This window comes from Lutra lutra, chromosome 8, assembly GCF_902655055.1.
Source record: "Lutra lutra chromosome 8, mLutLut1.2, whole genome shotgun sequence".
Lineage (NCBI taxonomy): Eukaryota > Metazoa > Chordata > Mammalia > Carnivora > Mustelidae > Lutra > Lutra lutra.
The window spans coordinates 24,142,457-24,170,446 of NC_062285.1; the positions used below are offsets into that span (position 1 = coordinate 24,142,457).

At 39.2% G+C, this 27,990-nt stretch overlaps 1 protein-coding gene across 1 annotated transcript in view; it reads left to right on the forward strand.

The window, feature by feature from the left end:
* Nucleotides 1-27,990, forward strand: part of ITGA8 (integrin subunit alpha 8) — a 172,918-nt gene that overhangs the window by 76,802 nt on the left and 68,126 nt on the right. The window contains exons 14-17 of the mRNA XM_047742468.1: nucleotides 17,598-17,643; nucleotides 20,120-20,227; nucleotides 26,363-26,418; nucleotides 26,865-27,019. Coding sequence (XP_047598424.1) covers nucleotides 17,598-17,643; nucleotides 20,120-20,227; nucleotides 26,363-26,418; nucleotides 26,865-27,019 — 365 coding nt within the window. The remainder of the gene's footprint in view (nucleotides 1-17,597; nucleotides 17,644-20,119; nucleotides 20,228-26,362; nucleotides 26,419-26,864; nucleotides 27,020-27,990) is intronic.

The window sequence follows — 27,990 nt, forward strand, 5'->3', positions numbered from 1 at the left end:
CGTGCCTGGCCCTCTTCTAGGTTTGGGGGATATAACACTAAATTAAACAATGACCCTGCCTTCATGGGCAAGTGTTCAAATTCTACCTATAACCCTGACTTACTGTGTATGCTTGATGAGTTATGTAACCTCCAAAAGCTTCAGTCCTCATTGGTAAAATGGATATAGTAACACCTAAAAATAGTTCCTCCTTTAAAGGGGGGTTCTAGATGTTAAATTAGATAATACATATAAAGCCATCAGCATTCTGAACAGCACTGAGTAGCAAAATATTAGTTATAAGTGAGTACATTGACACTATTTTGACATAATGCATGCCTTTAAAAAACAGGGCAAACATGAAGATAATAAGGCATCCAACAATTAACTGTAGTATAAGACAGCAAAAATTAATAATAATAAATGAGTTAAAAAGAGAAGTTTCTTCTCTTTTTTAAGGTGTTCAAAGGAAGCTTCATGGGGGAAATAATGGTTAAGCAAGGTCTTAAGATCCAAGTATGATTTTAATAAGAAGACAGCATTCCAGGAGAGGAATATAGCATGAGAAAGACTCAGCACAAGAAAAGGCGATTTTGGAAGTGATGTGGTTCAAATAGAAGGGACCATAAATGGAGAGATTCAATGAAAGGTAGATTTGGGGCAGGTAATAAAGGGCCTTGAATAGCATGCTGAATAATTGGTACTTTATGAGGAAAATAATGGAAAAAGAGATTCTGTTTTCTATTTCAAAGTGATATTTTTACTTCAGTTATTAACAATGAGTAGAATGAGCTGTCATGAAAAAGAAACTTGAGGGCAAAAGCCATTGAAGTGTCCCATGTGAAAGCATTGCCTGGAACCAGGTGATCAGGTGAGTAGGGCAGTAAGAACTGGGCAGCCTGCAAGTGTGTGGGAATAAACAGACTCGGCCACCTTCGCCCTTCCTGCATTCCCACAAGAAGTGAGTGAAAAGCTCCTGTAGTTTCAAAATAACTAGCATTTGATGTTATCAATGATCTGAACTTGGGTCTTCCTAATAGGTGTGTAATGATATCTTGTTTTAATTTGCATTTTCCTGAGGAGCATCTTTACATATGTTCATTTGCCCTCTGTATATCTTCTCTGGTGAGGTGTCTGTGAAGGGCTTTGGCTCATTTTTTTAATGAGGTTGTTTTCTTATTATTACATTTTAAGGGTTCTTTTTATATTTTGCATAACATCCTTTATGAGATGTATGTTTTGCAAGTATTTTTTCCAGTTTGTGGCTTATCTTCTCATTCTCTTGACATTGTTTTTCACAGAGGAGAAGTTTTTAATTTTAATGTGTCCTAGCTTATCAATTCTTCCTTTCATGGATCATGCCTTTCTTTCATGTTTTATCTAAAAAGTCATTATCCTACCCCAGGTTATCTATAGGCTTTCTTCTATGCTATCTTACAGAAGTTTTATAGATTTGTGTTTTACATGTAAGTCTGTGATCTGAGCTAATTTTTGTGAGGTGTGTAAGGTCTGTATCTAGGGTTGTGGGTATTTTTTTGCTTGTTTTTTTTTTTGCATGTCAACGTTTAGTTTTTCCAGCACCATCTGCTGTAGATACTATTTTTGCTCCATTGTATTACCTTGACACCTATGTCAAAGATCAGTTGACCATATTTATATGGGTGTATTTCTGGGTTCTCAATTCTGTTCCATTGATTTATTTGTTTATTCTTTCACCAATACCATACTACCTTGATTAGAGTAGATTTATAGTAGGTCTTCCAGTAGGGTAGTGTCAGTTCTCCAACTTTGTTCTCCTTCAATATTATATTGGCTATTTTGCATCTTTTGCCTCTCAATATACTCTTTATATCAGTTTGCTGATAACCACAAAACAACTTGCTAAGATCTGGACTGGGATTGCACTGAATCTATAGAGCAATGACATCTTAACAGTATTGAGTTTTTCTATCCATGAACATGGAATACTGTTCCACTTACTGAGTTCATTGATATCTTTCATCAGAGTTTCTTAAATTTTGCTCATATAGACTTGTACATATTTTTCTCGATTTATTCCTAAGTATTTCATTTTGGGGGGTGGATGGTAATGTAAATGGTATTGTGCTTTTAATTGCAAATTCACTTATTTATTGCTGGTATGAGACAATAATTGACTTTTGTATATTGGCCTATATTGCAGTGTCCTGCAACCTTGCTATAATTACTTATTAGTTTCAGGAGTTCATTTGTTGATTCTTTTGGATTTTATACTTAGATGATCATACCATCTGTGAACAAAGGTAGTTTTATTCTTCTATTCCCAGTCTATATACCTTTTATTTCCTTACCTTGTCTTATTGCATTAGCTAGGACTTCTGTTATGATTTTATTTTTTAAAAGATTTTATTTAGTTATTTGACAGAGAGAGAGAGAGAGAGATCACAAGTAGGCAGAGAGAAAGGGGGAAGCAGGTTCCCTGCTGAGCAGAGAGCCGGATGTGGGGCTCGATCCCAGGACCCTGAGACCATGCATGACCTGAGCCAAAGGCAGAGGCTTAACCCACTAAGCCATCCAGGTGCCCCTTCTGTTATGATTTTAAAAAGCAGTGGTGAGAAGGGACATTGTTGTCTTGTTCCTAATCTTGATGGGAAAGCTTCAAATTTCTTACCATTAAGTATAATGTCGGCTGTAGGGTTTTTTGTAGATATTCTTTATAAACTTGAAGAAGTTCTCTATTCCTAGTTTATTGAGAGTTTTTGTAATGAATAAGTATAAAATATTGTTGAATTCTTTTTCTGCATCTATTGGTATGATCATGTGATTTTTTTTCTTCTGTAGCTTTTCAATGTAATAGATTACATTAATTGATTTTCAGATGCTGACTGAGCCTTGTATACCTAAATCACATTTGGTTGTGATATACAATACTTTTTATACATTGTTGGATTCAATTTGCAAATATTTTGAAGATTTTTACATCTATGCTTATGAGAAGTATTCACTCATAGTTCTTTTTCTTTGTATTGTCTTTGTCTCATTTTGATAGTAGGGTATAGCTGGCATATAGCATCATAGAATGAGTTAGGGCATATTCCCTCTGCTTGCATCTTCTGGAAGAGAATATAGATAATTTATATAATTTCTTTCTTAAATCTTCAGTAGAACTCACAAGTGAACTCATCTGGTCCTTGTGTTTTTTTGTTTTGGAAGGTTATTAATTCTCAGTTTAATTTACTTAATAGATCCGGGTCTATTCCAATTACCCGTTTCTTCTTGTGTTAGTTTTGGAAGATTGTGTCTTTAAGAAATTGGTCCATTTCAACTACATTATCAGATTTGTGGGCATACAGTTATAGTCCTTTATTATCCCTTTAATGTCTATAGGATCTCTCATAACACCCCTTCATTCATTTATATTATTAGTAATTTGTGTCCTCTCTATTTTTGTCTTATTTAGCTGGGCTAGAGGCTTATTGATTCTATTGATCTCTTCAGTGAACTAGCTCATAGCTTTGTTGATTTTCTCTATTGATTTTCTATTTTCAATTACATTGATTTCTGATCTAATTATTATTTCTTTTCTTCTGCTTACTTTGGATTTAATTTGCTCCTCTTTTTCTACTTTCCTAAGGCAGAAGCCTAGTTTATTTATTTTATATCTTTCTTCTTTTCTAACTTATGTATTTGATTATAAAAATTTCCCTCTGGGCACTTTCACTACCTTCCACAAATTCTGTTAAGTTGTGTTTTCATTTTCACTTAATTTAAAATATTGTTTAATTTCTCTTGGGTTTTCTTCTTTGAGCCATGTGTTGTTTAGAAGTATGTCATTTAATCTGCTAATACTTTGGGATTTTCCAGCTATCTCTCTGTTGTTGATTTCTAGTTTCATTCCACTGTGGTCTGGGACCAAACATTGTATGACTTCTAGTCTTTTAAATTTGTTAGAGTGTGGGGGTTTTCTTTAGTGAGAGTCACCCTCCAGGTACCAGAATAGAAACTTTGCAGACATAAGCTTATGTTAGCAGAGATACTTGATGGATTTAAAAGTTTGCCTTAAGTTGAACCGACAGGCTTCTAGTAATCAGTTGTTTCTAATAATGCAGAAAAACTGAACATAGTTGAGCAAAAGAAAATCCCAAGATGGGGTGCCTGGGTGGCTCAGGGCGTGATCTCAGGGTCCTGGGATCGAGCCCTGCATTGGGAGCCTGCTTCTCTCTCTCTCTCTCTGTCTGCCTCTCTGCCTACTTGTGATCTCTCTCTGTCAAATAAATAAATAAAATCTTAGAAAAAAAAAAGGAAAGAAAATCCCAAGATCATGTCAATTACCTAAAATACGAGATGAAATTTAAAAACTGCCTTTCGGGTGCCTGGGTGGCTCAGTGGGTTAAAGCCTCTGCCTTCAGCTCGGGTCATGGTCCCAGGGTCCTGGGATGGAGCCCTGCATCAAGCCCTGCATTGGGCTCTCTGCTCAGTGGGGAGCCTGCTTCCTCCTCTCTCTCTCTCTGCCTGCCTCTCAGTCTACTTGTGATCTCTGTCAAGTAAATAAATAAAAAAACAAAAATCTTAAAAAAAATTTTGTTAGAGTGTGTTTCATGGCCCACATTATGGCCTATCTTGGTCAATATTCCATACGGGCTTGAGAAGATTGTGCATTCAGCTCTTCTTAGATGAAGCAGTCTATGGATTTCAGTTATAGCCAGTTGATTGATGATGTTGAGTTCAAGTATGTCCTCATTGACTTTCGCCTGCTGGATCTATTCATTTCTGGTAGAAAGGTGTTGAAGTCCCCAACTGTAATTAATAGTGGATTAATCTATTTCTCTTGCATTTCTTTTTTTTTAAAGATTTTATTTATTTATTTGACAGAGAGAAATCACAAGTAGGCAGAGAGGCAGGCAGAGAGAGAGGAGGAAGCAGGCTCCCTGCTGAGCAGAAAGCCCGATGTGGGGCTTGAACCCAGGACCTGGGATCATGACCTGAGCCGAAGGCAGCGGCTTAATCCACTGAGCCACCCAGGCGCCCCTTCTCTTGCATTTCTATTAGCTTTTGCCTCATATATTTTGGCACTCTGTTATTCGGCACATACGTGTTAAGGATCATTATGTCTTCTTGGAGAACTTGCTCCCTTATCATTATGTAATCCCCTTCTTTATTTCTGATAACTTTGCTTAGGCTGGAGTCTTCTATGTCTAAAGTTAGTAATACTCCTACTTTCTTTTGATTACTGTTAATATGGTATCTTTCTCCATTCACTTTTTATTCTATGTGCATCTTTATATTTAAAGTGTGTGTCCTATAAACAACATATAGTTAGGTCTTGTTTTTTGATCCCGTCTGACAATATCTGTATTTTAACTGTTGTATATATACCATTGAAGCTCAAAGTCATTACTGATATAATTAGATTAAGTTCTACTATATTTGTTAGTACCTTTCATTGTTGCCTTTGTTCTTTATTCTTATTTTTGTCTTTCTTTTTCTGCCTTTGTATTTTTAATTGAACATTTTTATGATTCCATTTTTTTCTCCTTACTTAGAATATACTTCTTTTTAACTTTTATTAAGTGGCTACTTCAGGGTTTGCAATATACTTTTATACCTAATCCAACCCACTGTCAAATAACACTGTAGCACTTCACATGCCTGTGACCTTATAAATAATAAAATAATCCTAATTCTTCCTTTCTATTCCTTGTATCAATGCTGCCATATATTCATATGATACACACACACACCCAGAAACACACTATGTGTAAATAAAATGTACATACGAAGTATAAGTTATATATCTACATAGTCAAATACAGTGTTGCTATTGTTTTGTTTTACGTATTAAATCAATATAGGATAAGAAAAGTAAGATTTTTCTGTTTTACTTTCACTTATTCCTTCTCCACCACTTCATTTCTTTATGTGGATCCAAGTTTCTGACTTACACCATTTCCTCCTCTCTGAAGAACTTCTTTTTAACATATTTTGAAGGTAGTACTAATGTCAATAAATTTCCTCAATTTTTGTTTGCCTGAGAAGGCCTTTGTTTTTTATCCACTTTTGAAGGGTAATTTTGCAGGGTTAAAAAAAAAATCAGGTTTTTTTCTTCTTAAGATTTCAAATATTTTACTTCATTCTTTTCTTCTTTGCATGATTTCCAGAGAAAACTTGGATATAGTGGTATCTTTTTGCTTCTATAATTAAGGTATTTTCCCCCTCTGGCTGCTTCCAGAATTTTTCCCCTATTTTCTTTCTTTTTCTTTTTTTTCTTTCTGTAGTGTGAAAATGATATTCATAGGTGTAATTATTTTGCCACTTACCCTTTTTAGTGTTCTCTGAGCTTCCTGGATCTTTGGTTTGGTACCTGACATTAATTTCAAGAAAATAGTCATTATTATTTGAACATTTCTTCTGTTCCTTTCTTTTTTCTCGTTGTGGTATTCCAATTATGCATACATTACACCTTTTGTAGTCATCCCACAGTCCTTGGGTATTCTGTTCTGTTTTTGTTTTTGTTTTTTTTCCCCCCAGTCTTCCTTCTCTATGCTTTTCAGTTTGGGAGGTTTCTTTGATATACTCTCTAGCTCAGATATTTTTCCTCTGCTGTGTGCAGGTTACTAATGAGTCCATCAGAGATACTCTTTTCTGTTACAGTGTTTCAGATCTCTATCATTTCTTTTCGGTTCTTAGAATTTCCTCCTTTCTGCTTACCTTGAACATCTGTTCTTGTATGCTGTCTTTTTTATCCATTAGAGCCCTTATCATATCAATCACAGTTGTTTTAAATTCCATGTCTGGTAATTCCAACATCCCTGCCATGTCTGAGTCTGGTTTTAATGCGTGCTCTCTCTCTCTTTCCCCATATATATTTTGCCTTATAGTTACATCCTGTAACATTATGATAACTGGGCATGATATACTGAATAAAAGGAACTGCTATAAAGAGGACTTAGCAATGTGGTGGTAGGTGTTGGGGGAGGGGAAGTCTTTTATAATCTTATGAGTAGGTCGCCATCTTTTAGGGAGCCTATGCCTGTGGACTGTAAACTTTATACCTGCTTCTTAGTCCCACTCTTTTTATGTTGGGCTGGGCGTCAAAAGTGGGCTGGAGTCAGTATTTCTCTCCCCCCAGTCAGTTAGAACTTGGTAGCCATCCAGGAAGTAAAACTCACAAAAGCACACCTTCCCCCACCCCCAGTGACTGGATCCCTGGTGGAGTTTTTAATCCCCAGAGTCATCCACACAGAGCATCCAGCCATTCATCAACCACCGTTCAGATTTCTGCATCCTTTACTGGTTCCCATGGAGGTTGCTGCCCCAGTAAGTGGTTCACTGTATTTGCCTGTCAGTTTCTCCAGTTTGGAGCCCCAGCTTGCCCTGTGATCTCACTTCTTTTAGGGATCTAAGAAGAGCTATTGGGTTTTGGGGGCTTTGTTTGTTTGTTTTTCTTTTTTTTTTTCTTCAGTTTGTTCAGCTTTTTATATGTCGTTAAGATGGAGTGGTGACTTCCCAGTGTCTCCTGCACTGGACCAGAAACAGAAGTCTGTCAGTTTCACTTTGAACTAACTCCCTTCTAAACACTCAGTCATAGAAGCTCGCCTCTTTATGAAACCCAAGGCAACAATAAATATGACAAGATATCATTTATACTTGATCTTACTTGTAAAGATATAGTTAATAAAAACATGATGCCTTGCCGTGGTCCCTTTTATGGGTGGGGGGGGGCAGGATGTGGAGGAGTAGGAGGAAGTTCTCCTAGACTTAGAACCTCTGCATTATTTCTGACCTCCCACTGCATGTGCTTTCTATAAGTCATTTTTAATGTATTAATATGTGATTTAAAAGCCATATTTTAGAGCAATTCACTTGAAGCATCCCTTCTGTCTTTGTACACCCTGGACATTTTCCCGGGAGTTCACTTCCCACTTATGAACTTGGTTCATATGTCACTTCCTTAGGAAATCTTCCCTGTTGTCCTTTCTCTAAAAATACTTATCTCAGATTGAAATTACACATTTGGATGATTATTGGATAAATATCTATTTTACCCCACTAAACTGGACATTATATTAGGTGAAGGCAAACGTTGGATTTGGTTTTGCTCACTATGGAATCACTTATGCCCAGAGCAGTGGGTGGCATTGAAGGCACCCAGTAAATATGTGTTGAATAAATGAGTGCAAATGAATGAATAAATGAACAAATGAACTAATTTCCTCATAGCCACACATGTTGGCATATAAACTGTTGCTCTCCTCTCCTTTTACCTGGCCACTCTCTTCCAGCTCTGCTTAAATCCAGTAAACTATTTTATTCCTATGCAGAATGAGAATGGAAATGTAAGCAGAGATGACAATGCCCTTTAAAATAAACTGACATCTTCTCCTGGGATCATGGGAAGCTCGATTCAAGTGGTGCACTCATTCTTGACAAGCAGAACTCTTGACCCTAGCTCTGTATTCACTGGACATCTAAATGTCAATTTCTATTCACACTGCTCAAACAGGAGAACCAGTAGCCAGTGTGATGGAACCACCACCAACCTGGACTCACTTCTTCACTCATCATTATCACCTCTGTAGTCCAGACATACCACTTACATCTCCTAATTTTAGCTTCTCAACCCCTCAAGACTGTTGAGAAGACAGTTTGCAAATTAAAGAATTTAACATAGTCAATTGCTGTTATTTCTTAACACGGCCCACCAAATGGAGATGGGAGGGTTCGGAATCTCGCTCTAAGGCAGAGATCCAAGCTCTTTGAGCCAGACCTGAGCCTTAAGGTGATGATTCAGGTAACTTAAGCCTAAAGCCTCCTACAAGAGAAAGGATGAGACATTTGCAAAACAGCTAACATGAACGAAATCCTTGTCAGTACTTCGTCTTTGCAAACGTTGCTCATGTGATGCTCTTCTTTCTATATGGCCATGACTTTGAATTTTCTTACTGACATTTTCCTGTGGTGACATTACTAATAGCTGGTTTCCTAAAAACTACCAACCCTAACAGAAATTCATGAGAGCGTGAGTGGACAACAGAAAGCTCAGAGTCTGGCCAGCCCTTGTGCTAAATTTTGAAGTAGGGGAAGCTCATTAGGGAAATATTCAGCCCTCCTCATCCCCAGCTTCCTTTTCTTTCTGTCCCTGATGACTTCTCTATGCCAGCTGCTCAAATGTGCAGTGGGGAAAAATCCAATATCCTTATTCTTATCAGGACATTAGTGACCTGAGGAAGTAAGTCACACCCAGAAACTCTGATTTGGGGGGTTACATGCCTACGTTTTTAACAAGCCCCTTTGGAGAGATGGATGATAGACTGTAAATGCCTCAAAGTCAAGGGCTGTATTGCTCACCCTCTGCTGAATTTTTGGTACCTGGGACAGGACTTGGCTCATGGTGGGTATTCAATAAGAAGTCTGAATGAAGGAACCACTGCATAAATGTTCTTCCCTTCCTCTCCTGCTTCCCTTGCAACTTTATAAATGTGTGTTTTTAGTCTATCGGTCTGTTATGGCTGCCATTACAAAGGGCCACACGCTGAGTGTGAGAGAGCAATCTATCTCCTCATGGTTCTGGAGGCTAGAAGTCCAAGATCAAGATGTGGGTAGGATTCCTTTCTCTGAGGCCTCTATCCTTGGCTTTTAGATGGGCATCTTCTCCTTGTGTCTGCACATGGTCTTCCCTTTCAGAGTGCCTGTGCCAGTGCTCTTAGATTAGGGCCCTCCTTAAGACCTCATTTTAACTTAATTACTTCTTTAAAGACCCTGTCTCCAAATACAGTCACTTTCTTAGGTACTGGGGGGTTCGGACTTCAACATTTAAACTCCTGAAGAGGGGACACCATTCAGTCCCTAACACTTAACAAACTTATAAAGTCCCACAGGGTTTTAATCCTAGGCTTTTACCTATCAGGCTAGAAGTGGGGCAAGTGTCTCATGAGATACCAAGCCCTTCTGCAGACTGTGAAATCATTCCCTACAGACAGCCATTTATAAATGGGGCTGTTCCTAAAGAAACCTACTTTTGTCCAAGACTTTTAGCAACTGACCGGACAGCACACTTACTGGAAGTTTGGCCGCACCAAGGATAAGGTGATACGCCCTTAACTCAGTGACACAGAATGCAACTAGGAAAGCATCAAGCAACAGCAGAGGCAAAAAGATGATTCTTACAGCCACAGGATGCCAGTAACGTTTGGAAAACTGTTTTCCTAAGGCGGTGGACTCATCATTTGATATTTCGCTCTTATTTTGTGTGGGATTTTTTTTTTTTAAAAGGAAAATAAACTCTCCGTAAATTAGAATGTTGCAACCTAATACTGCATTCCAACTCATAAATGTTTTTCTTCAGAGTTCATTTGGAAGCATTTCAGACAGACTGTTAGGATTATTACTTTCTGGGATAAAACCATGCATTTTTTTTCAGGCATTTCTTCCTCAACTCATAACCTTCCTCTCAGTAATATTTTGCATGTTGCAATAAAAAAGCAAGGAAGAAAGGCGGCCTCTGTCTATTTTTAGATTAACGCATTTGCCAAACTCAAGGAGACTTATCTAAATGCCTGCTTCCCACAGACATGAGCTGTTTCTCTGGTGCCAAATACTTGAGCCAATTTCATAACCTACTTACCAGTCAACATTGCCATATTTACCCATCACCTTTAACCCCATATTTTTATACATCATCTTTAATCCCACCATCTCTCTGAAGAACAACCCTGTAGGAAAATGAGAGGAGCCCAGGTGGGTCCAGGTGAAAAATTCTGCTGGACGACCACCATTTGTCTTGAAAACACTTATGTGCTATGGGGAGGCCTGAGCAGAGATGGTGCCTGGTCGTGAGGAGAAGGGCCTGGCGGGTGAAATGTGAGCATCCGTAATGGTAAGACAGGAGCCAGAAGGCTTTGGATCATGAGCTCTGGCAGCTGAGTCCTGGAGGTAAGCAGGTCTGAGGCCCAAGTCTGGGTAAGCCAGGGAGAAAGCCAGAAACTGGCCATCCCGTCATGGGGACAAGAGGAGAGGCAAACTCTGCAGGAGCAAGGCTGCCTAACAGGCACAGGGGAATCCTGGACCAGAACAGGGCAGAGAAGGCAGTCAGGCAGCCCCAAACAATTCTGCAGAGCTCATGGCTTTCTTGAACAACGAGAACCTTGAAGTTTTCGCCAGACAGTTGGCAGAGAAGAGCGACTTGTCCAGAGTCATCAGGAAACCAGCGGCAAAGTGAACTGGAATTTAGAATTCCTGATTTCTTACCCTCCATTCATTTTCCACTTGAAATCAAACACTCCTTTAAAAGAGGGCTTCGGAGATGTTAGAGAGGTTCAACAAGAGAAGGTACAAATCAAAATCGGCCTGTAGACACACAAAAAACTGTACACGCATGTTCCTAGTGACTTTCCCAAAATTGGACACAACATCCCCACTAGCCGGGGATGGACTGACTGTGGGCCATCCACACAGTGGAACATTGCTCAGCAAGAAAAAGGAGGGAACTCATGACACACCCAGTGTGGTGGAGGACCCTCAGACGCACTGAGCTGAGTGAAGGACACCAGACCCAAAAGGCTACATACTGGATGCTTCCATTTCTCTGACATTCAGGAAAACAGAATAGAGGATTCCTGGGCTGGGAGGGGACAGGTTTGAAAACAGCACAGGTAACATTTGAGGACGACGGACCTGTTCTTGATTGTCATGGTGGTTATACGACTGAATGCTTTTATCAGAGCTCTTAGAACAGGACATAAAAAGGATGCAGTTCACTGTACATAAAATAGAGTTTTATTTTAAAAATGTTTAAAGAGAGGAAAAAATGGCCTGTAGACGTGCTTCTGGGAAGCAGCATGGTAAAATAAGAAAGCGTGTTGGCTCTGCAGCCAGACTGCCTGGGTTTAAACCTGGCCTTGTCCTCCACTCTGTTTAGCTTCTCTATATCTCATTTTCCTCATTTTAAATTGGGAATAATTAAAGTATGTACCTCCTGGGATTATTATAACAAAGGAATTCGTATATTCAAAGGGTTTAGAAAGTTTGCTTTTGCCTGACACATGTCTGCACAATTGTCCAGAAGAGCCTCAGGACAAATTCCTAAAAGTGCAAATGCCAGGGCAAAAGTTTGCATTGTCAGACCCACTGGCAAACTGCCTTCCAAGAAAACCGTGCCCCTTTACCCTCCTTTACACAGAGAGCATGAGTTCTCAGTCCTTTGCTCTTCACCCAATACTGCCTGCTATGAATCCTTCATCTCTTCCAATTGAAAGGGAAAAAATGATATCTCATTGTTCCTTTCATTTGGATTTCTTTGCTTACTATTGAGGCTGAACATCTTTTTAGATATTTATTGGTCATAGCTATTTATTTTTATGTGAATTGCTGCTTTATAGCCTTTTTATTATGATGTTTATAGTTTTATTATTAATTTGTGCGGGATCAGTATGAATTAGGGTTAATAATAATTAATATTTATTTTTTTTACTATGTGTCATTCTTGTAAGCATTGAAAAATACTCACATTCGATCAAGCATATACTTTATAAACATCGTCCCCTGTTTCTTTCATTTCTCTTTGGACCCTGTTTTGACTTTTTGCAAAAGAATTTATACTTTAAAATTCTTTTGTGATTTCCACATTGTTTTGGTCACATTAAGGAGGCCTTCTGTCTGGAGTAATTATAATCTTTTTATATAGCTATTAGCTGTACATTCCCATATTTCTTAATTCTTTGGAGGTTCTTTATGGTGATTCTCATTGTCTAGGATTACTCTAAAATAGTAAATGTGTCTTAATTCCAAAATATAAAAGGAGGGCTCTGATGGCATTTTCGGCCACAGACCTATGCATTAGTACATTTCTTAACAAGGAAGGAAAGGTAAGAAAGGCTCAGAAAGCTAACATCTTATGAAATGTAGGCACTTGGATGGCAAAAAAGACTTCCCCTAAAGAATTCTGGGTGGTCCTGTAACGCATTACTATCACTGCTCTTCCATCAGCCCCCCTCCTGCCACCCCTAGGAAATTGCCACTCCTCCTGCCCACTTACAACCACACTCAAAACAAAGCTGATGTTATCACATAGAACTTCTTCCAATTCTAAAATTTCCTTCTTAGATTAACCAAATCAGGCTCTATAGATCAAGTACCACTTTAAAAGTTTGGCTCTTTTCTTTTTACTCATTTAATAATAATAATTTTGGAGAAACAGAATACAGAACAGAGGTGTAATACATCTCCTATGACTTCACATTTTTAGGGATATCTTTTCTTGCCAGCTGATCCTGCATTCATGCTAATGTTCCCCTTTATGAATCCCTAAAAGTACGCGGTTGTTTCATCAAAAGCCAAAAGGGAAATAAACTGTTTCTTAGGCAAAGTGGGGTGATAACAAAGGGCTCCAAGATTTTGGGAGTAATTTTAGATTAAGGGTAAAGAATGGATTTTAATCACCAGTTATTTCTTTAAAAAAAAAAAAACTGTGTCTTATGTAAAGAAAGGCAAAATTTTTTGTTTTCAGAATCTGTGTTTAAGAAGTTTCTAGAAGCGGGGTGCCTGAGTGGCTCAGTGAGTTAACGCTTCTGCCTTCGGCTCGGGTCATGATCTCAGGGTCCTAGGATTGAGCCCCACATCAGGCTTTCCTGCTCAGCAGGGAGCCTGCTTCCTCCTCTCTCTCTGCCTGCCTCTCAGCCTACTTTGTGATCTTTGTCTGTCAAATAAATAAATAAAACCTTAAAAAAAAAGAAGTTTCTAGAAGAAAGGAAAATAAACATTAGCTAATGGTATAAGACCTGTTATCTCAAAGCGAGGAAGAAAGTTTGCAGAGTTACAAATCCCAAGTATCAGTACCAAAATTACTTTCTCTTCAGATTATCCTTTAAATTCCTAAGCATGACAGAATTATGTAAGATTAAAAAAAGTGGTGTGTATGTCCATATACCCATATGTATATCTTTATGGATGTATGTATACGTGTATAGACATATACATACAAATATCAATATATATGTATGTATATATAAGCATCATATAACTATATGGAAACCACATAGTATTTATTAAAACAAATCACTTCCTTCAAAAGGGCAAACTGGTTAGGAACACAAATTGGCAGATCAATTCTCCCCCTTTGAGAGATCCTAGAAATTGAAGGTCCTGAGTGTAAATGTTTCTGGCCTTTTCCAGCAGGCACAATACCAAGGTGGTGTCTCCAAAGGCAAACATACTTTCCTGGTAGATAAGTGTTTTCTTGGCCTCTGAGTAACTGTGGCCGCATTCTCATGAAGAAAATTGTGGCCTTTTTTGCCAGTTACTTTATTTTTCCAGAGCAGAAAATTCCCACCCTGAGGCACAAGAATCAAAGTTCCTAAAGGAAAAGGCCTTTTGCTTATTACTGTCAGGCAGTGTCTCTCAGCTTCTTGTCTACAATGATGATCTAGTCATGATGCAGCTTCTATACACCTTTCTGGAATTTTCTAGAATCTGGAGCTTGGGTGTGTGTGTATACATGCATGCCTGCACACTCACATATGCAGAAATCCAGCAGAATTTAACTGTGGTTTCCATGAACTTATCTTAACAACTGTCCCCTTTTCTTCATCTCTCCCATCTTTAGTACTTTATCTCATTATTACTTATTCTCCTATTTCAAGTATTTATAAAGCTCCTGTTCCCAATCCTGCCCACTGCCCGTACTATAGATGCAAAGATTCTTCCTTTCTTCTTTCATTTATTCTACCTTTACCATTCCATGAAGTAGTTGTGGTATGTGAGCCCAAAGAAAGATTCCTGCCCTGGAGAGGCTTACAGTCTTGCTTTCCTGGCCATTTCCAGAGGAGTCCATTCTTAAAACTCATCTTTTATGGAGTCTCTAATCTTGGTATATTAATATTTCACCGCATTTGGAGCCAAAAACAAAGTACCTAATTCCTCTGGAATCTGTTTTCTTAATACAACTCTCTTGTCTGGCATCAGGACAACAGACAGACATTAGGCTGAGGGCTGCTGGTATTTTGTGTAACTCCTGGAGAACGGTACACAGGGAGAACAGAATTCCCATTTCCACAGATCAGTAGCTCTTCCTCTTCAACATAACAAAAATGCACGGATATGCCAGAAGAGATGAATGTGATAAGAAAAAATAAATGTGAAAATATTTGAGAAAGTTGAAACTGTGATACAATTTTAAAAATTGGTAGACTCGGTAAACATTGGCTTCTGGCTTCAAAGACTGGACTCTTTGGAAAAGACTATTTTATGCCGTAAGCCATAGCTGGTCACATTTTCTTTTTTCTTACTGTGTCTTTTAATCTCACAAAGAAAGAACTCCTCAAGATGAACTGGATTTGACTTCTTCGAACATTCGCATATGCGCTTTTTTAGCTACGGAGCTTTGAAGTCTAGTCTTGAACCTATGATCTGAATCTGATTCTGATTCTGTAAAACACAAGACATCTCCACTGTGGTTTTAACCTTGAAGATGTTGGAGTCCCTTTCTTTTAAAAAACAAACACTTTTAGTAAGAACTATTGTTGTCTTAGGTTGTGGTCTTCTAGCACAGACATGAAGACAACGTTTAGAAAGCAAGCAGGTCATGGGAGAAATGGTCCAAAGAAACATTGCTAAGTGTGGAGGGAAGAAGGCCATGGGAAGGAAGATGGGTATAAAGCAGATTGACACAGTGGGCAGCAGGAGCTGGGGACCTGCTTCCAGAGTTATACCACCGGAGGGTAAGGAGGCGGCATTCCTTGTTATCGCCTGCTTCCATCCATCATTAGCTGAGAGCTCAGGCCAAGGGCACTTCCGGCCTCTAAAGGGAATCACGTTTGCAGTCCGATGCTGCTCCTATATCCAGGAAAGGTGAGTGCCGAGGGAACGTGGCTACAAATCATTTTCCTGTGCAAACTCCATTAAACCAATTTAGTTCCTTGATCGGTTTTCCATGTGGACTGTCCAGAGATATTCCCCTCTTTTTTTTTTTTTTTTCATTTCTGTTCTGCTAGGATTAACCACTTATGGTCTCAACTGTTGTAAGTTTTCTTCTGTGGCCATTATTTCCACCTGGTCCAGTTTTCTCACATCAACAACTAAATTTTATACTACAGATTCAGCTGTTGTCATTTGTGTTTTTGTTTCGTTGCATCTACCAAGAGTAACCATTATGTATTAGATTTAGGAAAACAGACAGCTTTACCCATGTATTAGCCAAATACTGCAATCAGTGTGAGTATTACCCCTCAGACAGCCTATGATCGTTCTGTTGCCCAACACCGTAGACCAGCCCCACCTCTCACCTAGTGTGGACTTCAGTGAATTTATAGGTTCACCTTCTTTTTTTTTTCTTTAAAGATTTTTTATTTCTTTATTTTTTAAAGATTTATTTATTTATTTGACAGAGAGAGATCATAAGTAGGCAGAGACGCAGGCAGAGAGAGAGGGGGGAAGCAGGCTCACTGCTGAGCAGAGATGCAGGACTTGATCCCAGGACCCTGAGATCATGACCTGAGCCGAGGACAGAGGCTTAACCCACTGAGCCACCCAGGCGCCCTATTTCTTTATTTAACAGAGAGAGAGAGATCACAAGTAGGCAGAGCGGCAGGCAGAGAAAGAGGGGGAAGCAGGCTCCCTGCTGTGCAGAGAGCTCGATGTGGGGCTCAATCTGAGGACCCTGAGAACATGACCTGAGCGGAAGGCAGAGGCTGAACCCACTGAGCCACCCAGGCGCCCTATTTCTTTATTTAACAGAGAGAGAGAGATCACAAGTAGGCAGAGCGGCAGGCAGAGAAAGAGGGGGAAGCAGGCTCCCTGCTGTGCAGAGAGCTCGATGTGGGGCTCAATCTGAGGACCCTGAGAACATGACCTGAGCGGAAGGCAGAGGCTGAACCCACTGAGCCACCCAGGCGCCCTATAGGTTCACTTTCTTAAGCCTCCATTTACCCACTTGCAAAATTGTGCAAAATAATGGAGGCTTCATAGCTTCTTGTTAGGAATAATTAAGGTCAATCCTTCTAAAGAATTCCTGGCCAAGAGTAAGTGTTCAACACGTGCTATTTATTACTATTATTGTTGTTGTTGCTGTTATTCAAGATCATTATAATGACACATCAATTAGTTCATAAACTACAGACCACTTTGCCAAGAGGATACTCACTGTCCACACTATAAAGAGCAAATGGTTGTGTCAAAAGGAGGGAAGGTCAGAATGTCCCACTTTGTAATAAGACCAGCTTCGCAGAATCATTGCTAGAAGGGAAGGGAAAACAAGGTGTGTAACATGCCCGGTACCTACAGGCACTAAAGGACATGGTTCTTCCCTTTCACTTTCCTTAAGATGTAGGCCTTCAGTCTACAACTTCATCTCCAGGATAGGAGAAATGGTATTATGATGCATTTTTAAAGCATTTCTAGAAAGTTGGCATTCCTGAGTCCAGAAGGGATTGAGAACTACCAGTTTGCCTGTCCTACTGAGTTACACTGAGGTTCCAACATCCTTTCCAGAATGTCTTAAGGAAGTGCGCAATTTGCTGCTCTTACCAGATGAGCCTCACTCTACAATCAGGATTTCGGGATGCCCTGTATGCTATTTATGAATAAGAGCTTAGATTTTTTTTTCTACAAAACTTGTGCATGTGTTTTGAGTTTTTGTCTTTTTTTAGATTTAATTGTAGGTGCATTCGGAACAGGAAAAGTAGCTGTTTACAGGTACGTGGTTTGTGGCATGCAAATGTCCCTCTAATTGTTTCAAGTACATTTCTTTTTTGCCGCTAGTTTCGCCTTCAAGAGTATATCCCAGCTATTTACTCTGGAGAACATTTAGATGCTCTTTTTAACGTTTGGAGGAAGTTTTGCTCTCAACTGTTTGCCTTTCTTTCATCTCTCTGTCTTTTTAATCTCATACCTCATGACCAAACTTCCAGCCCCTACTAACATGTTAAATGAAGATATGAATCTTAGCAGAACTTATAAAATGAGGCATTCTTTAGATGTTACTATGTCTGAATTCTCCTCTGTGGAAATGCATTAAAATGTGCTTATAGAGAAGGGGTACCAGTGGGAGGAGGTTTCTATAAATCAGGCATGAGACTAAGTTAGGGAATGGAATGTTCCCAAGAATTAATACTCCAAAAGCAAGTATTGAATAACAGTTCACATCTGACAGGTCTAGATCCAAAAGCCTAGCCATTCCACACACTCATGTGTAGGCTTGGGCAAGTCCCTACACCTTTCTGAGCCTCTGATTTTTTTGTTTATTGAAGAGTGGTAAAAATACTTGCTTTAGAAGTTAATTTTTGTGAAGAAGATTAAGTGAGAATCTGTAGGTAACATACACAGAATCGTAAGCTGCGAGTAGACAGTTGGTGCTCAAAAGTTATAGATTTTTTTTTCTTCTTAAAAAAAAGTTTTAGGGACGCCTGGGTGGCTCAGTTGGTTAAGCAGCTGCCTTCGGCTCAGGTCATGATCCCAGCGTCCTGGGATCGAGTCCCACATCGGGCTCCTTGCTTGGCAGCGAGCCTGCTTCTCCCTCTGCCTCTGCCTGCCACTCTGTCTGCCTGTGCTCACTCTCGCTTCTCTCTCTATGACAAATAAATAAATAAAATCTTTAAAAAAAAAAAAGACTTTCTCTTCCTCTCCCTCTGCTCCTTTACCCCCTGTTCATGTGCTCGCTCGCTCTCTCATAAATAAATAAATCTTCAAAAAAAGTCTACTTTAAAAAAAAAAAAGTTTTATAGGAATTCAAAACATTAGATCAGGATATCAAAACAAAAGGCAGAGAGCAGCCCCGTGTGTTCTGGGCACATAATGCTAACGTAGCCCAACCCCCAGAATGGTTCTAAAGTTAGGTCTCTTCAAGTAAGTGAGATTTTCCTCCTTCATCAGTCCCAAGACAAACTCATAGACTGATGTATACCCATGACTCACCACTTCGGGTTAGAATCAGATGATTGGAAAGCTCGGGTGTTTTAAGTGTCTAAAGGATGGGGCTATGCTTACGGTGTGGCCTTGATGATGCCCCACTCAGGGCTGATGAACTCATGGGTTAGTTGCTAAGGCCTAAATCCACCACCCAGTCCTCACTCCCTCCCTCATTCCTTCACAGACACCAGCCCTACATCACAGTCTGAGGGCTGCTGCCAGCCTCCTCCCTCCCACTTTTTTTTCCCTCATAGATATTTGCCCCAGTGATTATCTTGCACATCTAACTCACTCTTGCCCTCTGCTTTGTCAAGGACTGGAGCTAACACAATATTAAAAACAAAATTATGTAACAAAGCACAGATGAATAGTATAAAGGAGTTTAGGAAAATTCCCAGGGGGGCTCACTGTGGTAAGTCATGCCCTAAACACGCACCATCCCAAAGCGCAGCCCTCCCTCCCCTTAGAGGAAAACTTACCCAATGCAACATCATTTCACATTGTCATTGGGAGACCTGGCTCTTAGCTGTCCTACCTTGGAACAGGGCTTAAAAATTGCCCGGTCCCCTTCCCCAATGAGTTACTTGCTTGTCTCATTATTGTTACCTGAGTGGTGGTGAAAATTGAGTTTGCTGTACATTTAGTTCCTCTTCTCCATCCTGGCTGAACATTAGAAACACCTGAGGGTTTGGTTCACGTGCCGACACCCAGCCCAGACCCCCGCGGTCTTTTGACCTCTTTGAGAACTCCTTGGGCGCTTCCAACACGCAGTCAGGATTGAGAACCACGGCTCCGTGTGGAGTATGCAAGAATCTTGTCAACTGCCCTTATGTGTTTAGCTCGATCGTCAAAGCTTGGATAGAAAATTATCCATCAAAATAGGAAAACCATCAGCCCATCAGGAAACAAAATTGGCCAAACTCAAGGACTTACAGCTGTGAGTGAGTAGAGAAGGATGTGTTTCCTCAGATATGAATAGAGCAGATCCCAGAGCGCGCCTCCCAGCAATATCACACAAGTCCCCGGAGCGCACTCCGTCCTCCAAGCAGCTCCATGGATGCAGTTTTGCTTGATGGACCCCCAGCATCCTTGATCTGTATTCATGACGACCCCATGTGTTTTAAGGTAATGAGTTAAGTCTGGAGCCCACCTGTTCAGACAGGGAGACAAATTCTTGGCACAAAGGCTGGGGGCGTTGGCGGCAGCCTCTGAAAGTGGGGTGTTGCTCCCATGGCTCTTAAAATCCTGTGTCTTCTCCCTGCAGAGCAAGGCCGGTTGTGACTGTGGATGCCCAGCTTCTGCTGAACCCCATGATTATCAATCTGGAAAATAAAACATGCCAGGTTCCAGAGTCTCTGTCCCCTGTGGCCTGGTGAGTTCACTCAGTGCTTCTCAAACTCTGATGTGGATGCAAATCACCTGGGCCCCTTCTGGGTAATGCCACTTCCAGGATGGTGTGTGGGACTCGGGAGCTCAGAAAAGCCCCAGTTGGGTGTTAGGCTGAGGGTATGGTATATAAACTTGTCAAATCACTATTGTGCACGTGAAGCTAATGTAACATTTTTTCAACTATGCTCAAAGAATATCTTTAAGATAACAATATTCAGAGAGATTGAAGTATAAGCAGATATGATGAGGAAAATGGCAGGATACTTCTCAGTGTCAGAGAAGAAAGGTACAAACACAGAAAGGAGGAAAGCTAGAATATTTCTTGTACTAATCTGGAATGGGAGGCATGAAGGTACACTCAAGTTTTTCAATCTATATAGATAAAAACAAATACAGATAGAGGAAAAAAAATAGAGTTTTTCTTTCAAAAAGGCTACTTCCCTAATCTACAGGCTCCAAGTGAGAGAAGCATAAAAACATTTGTGGAAATTCCCAATGTAGCAAATCTTAGAGATCTCTTTGGGATTCTTGGCATGCTTGAATAAATATCAACCAAACTGAAAATAGAATAAAATACCTTGACTCTTATATTTGTGTATGCTTATGGATACCGCTTTCCAAACTTTTTTAACAAGCTTTGGTTAAACCACTCAGTTTCCTGGGCTGAAAACACACGTCCATTTTGTAATTTAGTGTGCACAGTCAAAAGGCAAACATGATGGGGCGCCTGGGTGGCTCAGTGGGTTAAGGCCTCTGCCTTCGGCTCGGGTCATGGTCCCAGGGTCCTGGGATTGAGCCCCGCATCAGGCTCTCTGCTCAGCAGGGAGCCTGCTTCCTCCCCTCTCTCTCTGCCTGCCTCTCTGCCTACCTGTGATCTCTGTCAAGTAAATAAGTAGAATCTTAAAAAAAAAAAAAAAAGGCAAACATGATAAAAATAGCAATTTTTGTGCTCTCACCTCTATTGTTGTGGCCCTGATCTCATTATCATGAATATTAGTAGCATTGCAGATCCTCTGGTGAGCCATAGAATACCACTTCTTTCACTTCTGAAAGTGTTCCTTCTTCATCTTGCTCGTCATCTGAAGGAACTACAAATGGAATTCAGTTGTAACAGAGCTTGAGAATATGCTACTTTGTTTCTCAATATGTGGGTCCTCAAGAGTCAGAAGTCTGTCATGTTGGGTAATGCCAATAGGGTATATCCTCTGAAAAAAAATCAAGAAATACTTGGAGTGTTTTGAGATTTGCCCTCATTTTCCAGAAGGTGTGGTCTAACTCAGACAGGATGTTCAGTTTCTGAGAATGTCAGAATGCTGAACAAATCAGGCTTGACCCAGAGAACTTACTTCCACCCAATCTCAGTGTGTTGTTGATGGCCTTTTGACAAGAGTTCATACCAAAGTCAAAGCCTTCCTGGGTAGAGGTCGGGGGTGGGGGTAGGGGTGTGAGGAGGACCCTGAAGAAATCTTTGAAAAAAATGTCTTTTGCTGGGCGCTCCCCAATTCCGGGAGACGTGCCCTCTCCTTCACTGGTTTTTGAAAATAGCTGGGAAATGCCCGAAGCACATTTTTAAATGGTTTAAAACCATAAAGTATTATAATGAAAACCTGATCTGAGAAAATATGTGAAAGAGCCAGTGTCTGTCCTTACCCTGGCATGATTCACTGAAATGAACTGTGGGAGCTCCTTGAGCAAGAGTGCTAAGACTTCAGTATTTCCCCCAAAGAGTCTGGTGTTCCCACAGTCACAACTGAATGGACCCTACTTGGGACGGGATGCTTTCAAGGATCTGAGTGGCACGCTCTGATATAAAGTGCTGTTTTGAACTAGATCACTTTTTCCAAGGCATTTTAGGTTGTTTTTTTTTTTTTAAATACAATTTAAGTATTTTTAACAGATATGGGGTTTATTTGGTTTTATGGGAAGAGTATTACTTTGTTTCAAGAAAATGTTTCTTTTCCTGAGCTGTTTTCGTTCTTGCATTTAAATCATATTATTAAGGTAAGATGGAATTTGTTATGTGGGCAAATGAATAAATACATGTCTTGATAATAACTTATTTCATTCTATCACATGCATTCTCTGAAAAATGTTCATCTTCACATGCAAAAATTTAGAATTAATGATGGCTCGGGGTACTTGAAGATAAAAATTAACAGCTGGTTCAGTCTAGAAGGTGTTTCTCTGATACTTTTAAAATTTATTTTAGGAATTTAGGTCAGTATTTCCAAAATGATTGACAGGCATTTGTTGATTTGCTTTCGTAGAATTTTTGTCAGTATTTGATATAACCTTGTATTCTACATTTGAAAATCATTTAAGTGAAGCCTTCCTGGGAAATAGTTCTTTGCATCCATCAATGTAAATTTCTGTGTCTTTCAAACGGCTGTGTAGTTTTATAAAGTATCTGCTACTGGCATTTTCAAATTAGAAAAAAAGAATAAAACCAGCACAATAAATATTAATATTGTTATTAATCAATTAAAAAAATAAAAAGTATTTAGTAAAATATTTCATTTGACAAACGTGAAAGACCATCACTATCCACTTTTCAAATGTCAGAGAACCTTTTCCAATATGTCTACATTTATGCAAAATATTTGCTGTCACTGAAATCAGATTAAAGTGGTTAGACGGAAAAATGAGGGATGCCTGGCTGGCTCAGTCAGAGAAGCATGTGACACTTGATCTTGGAGTCATGAGTTCGAGCCCCACGTTGGATGTAGAGATTACTTAAATTAAATAAACTTTTCTAAAAAATGAATTGCTTTGTACTTTTAAATCCTGTTTCGTATCCACCTCATTCTTTCTCCGTCATGCATGGCTATGCACGCCATTAAATAACAGTATCATTATTCCAACCGTGCATTGAGTCAGGACCAGTGTCGGAGGAATTGTCATGTATTGTCCTGACTTCTAATGTATTAGAAGCACTATAGGCAAAGTTTCCTTTAGAATTTGTGTGATGAGGGTTCTGGCTTGATTTAGTGCTTTTGTTCCAATCAGACCTTTCAGACTAAGGTACCATATTGAATGTGATCAAGTTTGCAATTTTAACTCTAATTAATTATAGATCACAGCTTTCCCTGACAACTCAAGGGTACTTCATAATTAGGTATAGACCTGTCAGTGGACCTAGCTCTCTGATATATAAAACATATGGTTAATATATGCATATTTTTATGTACATGTGTTTTGCTAAATTTGGAATGAATATTTCAACAAAAACATTAATTCAAAAAAGATATACACACCCTTATGTTTATTGCAGCCTTATTTACAATAACCAAGATATGGAAGCAACCCAAGTGTCCATTAATAGCTGAATGGATAAGGAAGATGTGGTGTATATATTTACAGTGAAAGAGTACTCAGCCATAAAAAAGAATTAGATTTTGCCATTTGCAACAACATGGATGGACCTAGAAGATATTATGCAAAGTAATTATAAGTCAAACAGAGAAAACAAATATCTTGATTTCACTTATATGTGGAATCTAAAAAGCAAATGAGTAAACAAAAGAAAATCAGAAACAGACTCATACACAGAACAAACAGGTGGTTGGCAGAGAGGAGGGGGTAAGAGAGATAGGCAAAATAGATGAAGGAGATTAAGAGGTCCAGACTTCCAGTTATAAAATAAATAAGTCATAGTGATGAAAAGGACAGCATAGGGAATAGAGTCAATAATTTTGTTTTTAACTTTGTATGGTGATAGAGGGTAGCTACACTTATGGTGAGCAGTGAGTAAGATACAGAGTGGTTGAAACATCGTGTTATTTGCCTGAAACAAATATAACATATATCAACTGTATTTCAGTGATAAAAATTGTATTAATAATATTTTACTTATCAGAACTTCATAACATTGATATCTGATAGGATTATGTCTTTTTGTTTTAAGTAGGGTCCCTGCCCAATGTGGGACTTGAACTCAGGACACTGAGTTCAGGAGTCATGTTCTCTACAGACTGAGCCAAGCAGGCACCCCAATAATAAAAATTTTCTTGTATGGGCTATGATGAGTGCTGTGAAATGTGTAAGCCTGATGATTCACAGACCTGTACCCTTGGGGTGAATAACACATTCTGTGTTAAAAAAATAATTTAAAAAAAATAAATAAAAATTTTCTTAAAAAGTGAATATTTTGGCTTAGTACTATAAGATTTTGAGGTTTTCCTTTCAGATCAGAATAAAGTGCTTGGAATGTTTTGACTTGGCAACTCTTTTCTGTGAAAGACCTTTTTAAACTGGCAAGTGTAGGCTGAGGTACTGTTATTAATAACCCAGTAAGTTGTACCAGGTATTTTAAAGTTGTATGAACAAAGTCACAGTCATCCAGTTACTGTTAGGGAGGTAACAAAGAGGAAGAACTAAGAAAGAAATATAGAACAGCACTGACACGTAATTGATATAATTCATAAATCAACTGCTAACATCATTTGTCCACCAAACACTTTCTCACAAAGAAAAAACAAGGTCCAACTCCAGAGCTTTAATTTACTTCTTTTCCAAAAACTTCATTGCTTTTGAATGGTTCATGTTCAACAAAATACCATACATAAAATTATTTTAATTCACATAGGCTGATGATTTCATTACAAAGAGGAATTTCTCTTGTAAAAGTTAATGAACTTTGTCTCTGATTTTGACAAGTAACCAGGTACTTCCAAAAAAAAGTGGGACACGGAAAAAAATTTTGATTTTGAAAGCTAGACATGCTACAAAATCTAAAGATAGGGTTAACTTCCATCTTTCTTAAATAATTCTAATTGAAGTAGAAGTAGGCTGGAATTTGTGATTTCTCGGGGGAAGGGATCCAAGCACTTGTAACAGCAGACATCTCAGGAAACTATTGGCTTAATGGCATGTGGCAAATTATTTACCCCGAAGGGAGACATTGACTGAGGTCACGGCAGATAGATGAGTCCCAGATGTGACATATTTTCATTATATTCAATGCAGGAAGCTGACACATAATTAAAGTATGATTAGGGCTTATTTACAGTTTTGGGATGCTGTTGAAATATTCAAATCCCACTCTGGTACGTTATTAGTAAAATCGTTAAGACTGTCTTTGAGTCATATTTAAATATTTTCTTATAGTTTTAATTTCTTCAAAATGTGAAAAAGCCCCATCTCAGATGCTGGCTTGTGAGGGCCTGACATTTTTCAGGAAAGATGTGAGCACATGCTGCAAAGCCAGGTAGAGACCACTGGTCATTTCTCCTTCCCTCTTTGGCCACAGAACAGGTCCCAGGGCAGGTCATCCTACAAGCTGTGGCGACATCTCTCTGGATTGAGTTTAGGTCATGTTCTAGGCAAAACCATATAGCGTCTCTTGTGCACATCTGCCCTCTTTTTATTGTGTCTACACACCACATCATTGTGTCTACCTACCTGGAGACAGCCTTCCTCCACTTCTCATGTTCTTTTTCTCTCCCCCCATCCCACCCCATCCTCCTGTAGGATCTCTGCCTCAAGTTGTACCTATACCCAGCAAGTTAACCACCCAGTTCCCTCTTCCTCCTAAGCCGAGTGGGGATGCAGCTTAATCATCCCATGGTGCTCCACGCTTCTTAGGGTGAAATCCAAACTCTTTAACATGACTTTTCAAAGCCTTGTTCCCTGCAGACTAACCCAACCAGCCTGGCCTCCTTGGGCTTCCCCACTTTGCTCCAACACTCTAACCAAACAGAATTCCTGCGGGTTCCTCAAATGGACTCATGTTCTTGCTCAACCCCAGGCTCTGTACTGCCTAATTCTACCCTCCCTAACAAAGGGGAAGTATTCATATGTATTTATGGAACAAAAGCAGCAAGTAATTGATTACTTAATCCACTAATTAAATCAGTTACCTTCTAGTAATACTTTAAAGCAGCATTTTCCGATATATTAATGTTATCCATCTTAATTCTATGAGTGTTGTGGTCCACTGGTGGGATAGATAGATAGATCTTACAAATATATGTATCTTTAAGTAGTTGTTTTTGTGTATAATGAGAAGTACAGAGGAAAAATGATGTATTCATTTTATCTTGGGTGAGATAAAGTAAGATCTCTACTTCAGATTCAAAACTTTACTAACCAATACATTATTGACTATTATTTTCCATAGCTTCTCTTTAAGAGTATGTGCTTCTGTAACAGGCCAGAGCATTTCAAATACAGTAGGTGAGCATGTTTTCATTTCTACACTCCTCCGTTATGCCAGGCGAAACTAGCAATAAGCATTTCTCGGCACAGGCCATGGAAAACTTTGAAAGAGTCTTTTTTTTAATATGAAGATTTCTACATATATATATATGGAGCATCTATTTGTTGGCATATATGGAAACATCTATTCATAACTATTACTTGAATGATTGGCATTAATATTATCTGCAAAAAGAAATATAATAATGGGGAGGGTGGGAAATGACTGTGTAAAACCATGACAAACACGTTTCTCAGCTTTGAGAGTGTTTTCTTAAACTTTTTTCAGCTTGTGTATTGTTTTTGATCCAACTATGAAAACAATGTTTTCTGAATAAGCAAGTTGAAATAGAAATTCATTCGAGCTGTGCATTCACGGAATACTTTTCCTTTCCCAATTGTGTTTGCTTTATTTCTGTCCCTAGGTCTGACTGCAGAGGTGCACTTGGACGCCCTGAAACAAAAAGGAGCCATAAAGCGCACACTCTTCCTTGACAATCATCAGTCACATCACATCTTTCCACTCCCCATAAAGCGGCAGAAGTCCCTTCAGTGCCAGGATTTTGTCGTTTACCTCCGAGTAAGTGTTCCAGAATCTCCTCTCTGGCCTCTAACATTCAGATTCAAATTCCAACCATTTTTCTCTAGTGACTCATCATACTTGTGGACAGATATCCACGTCTATTTTCCTTTTATAGGAGCAAACTTTATTATAAGGTCCCTTGCCCTGTTCCTGTGCTCTGAGGCAGCTGACCTGATGGCATGTGGCTGTTTGCTCCTGAGGCTTCTTTCTGTTTTGCACATTATCCTGATACTGGTACTAACTCAGGTGGTTTTCATTTCTCATTGCCTCCCTCCCATAACACCATAAACGTTAAATGCCATTTATTTGAATTTTTCTCCTACATGAATATGTTTGGCCAGATGTTATCAACATGCATTTCAGAGCCAACTTGGGAAATGTTTAGGCAATTCAACATTTTTATTGAAAGTAATTTATAATTATATTTTTAAAGAAATGTATATTGACAATAACTCCAAAGCCTACCATGAAACAGAAGAGCCAAAATATGTATAATACTATTACTCCAGCTTCTTAGCAGTTGTGGGGTTTATCACACACACTCTGTCTCTCTCGTTTAGTCTCCTCCATGAGCGGACTTAGTGAGGGGGTGAGAGAACCCAGTGAGGACAAAGTTCACAAACGTGTTCTAGAATGAAAAGCTGGGCGCATGGCCCTTAAGTCTCATTATGACCGTGACTGTCACACATCTGAAAGTGGCATTTCCTCTGCGTGGTCTGAGGTGGTCCTAAGTGCTCAGGGCCTTTGCTTGTACTACCCTCTTCACCCTAAAGGGAACTGTTTCATTTTCTGAGGGAGTTCAAGGGTGCTAAAGGTGTTTTGAAGTTCACGCAAACTGAAAGAGATGCCAAGAAGGGGAGAATCAAGATGTTTTCTCCCCCTGAGCCCAATTCACAAAACTTTTCATGACATTTATTCCATATATAAGTACAGTTGTTTTCCTTTGCAAATTGACTCATCTATGTGGG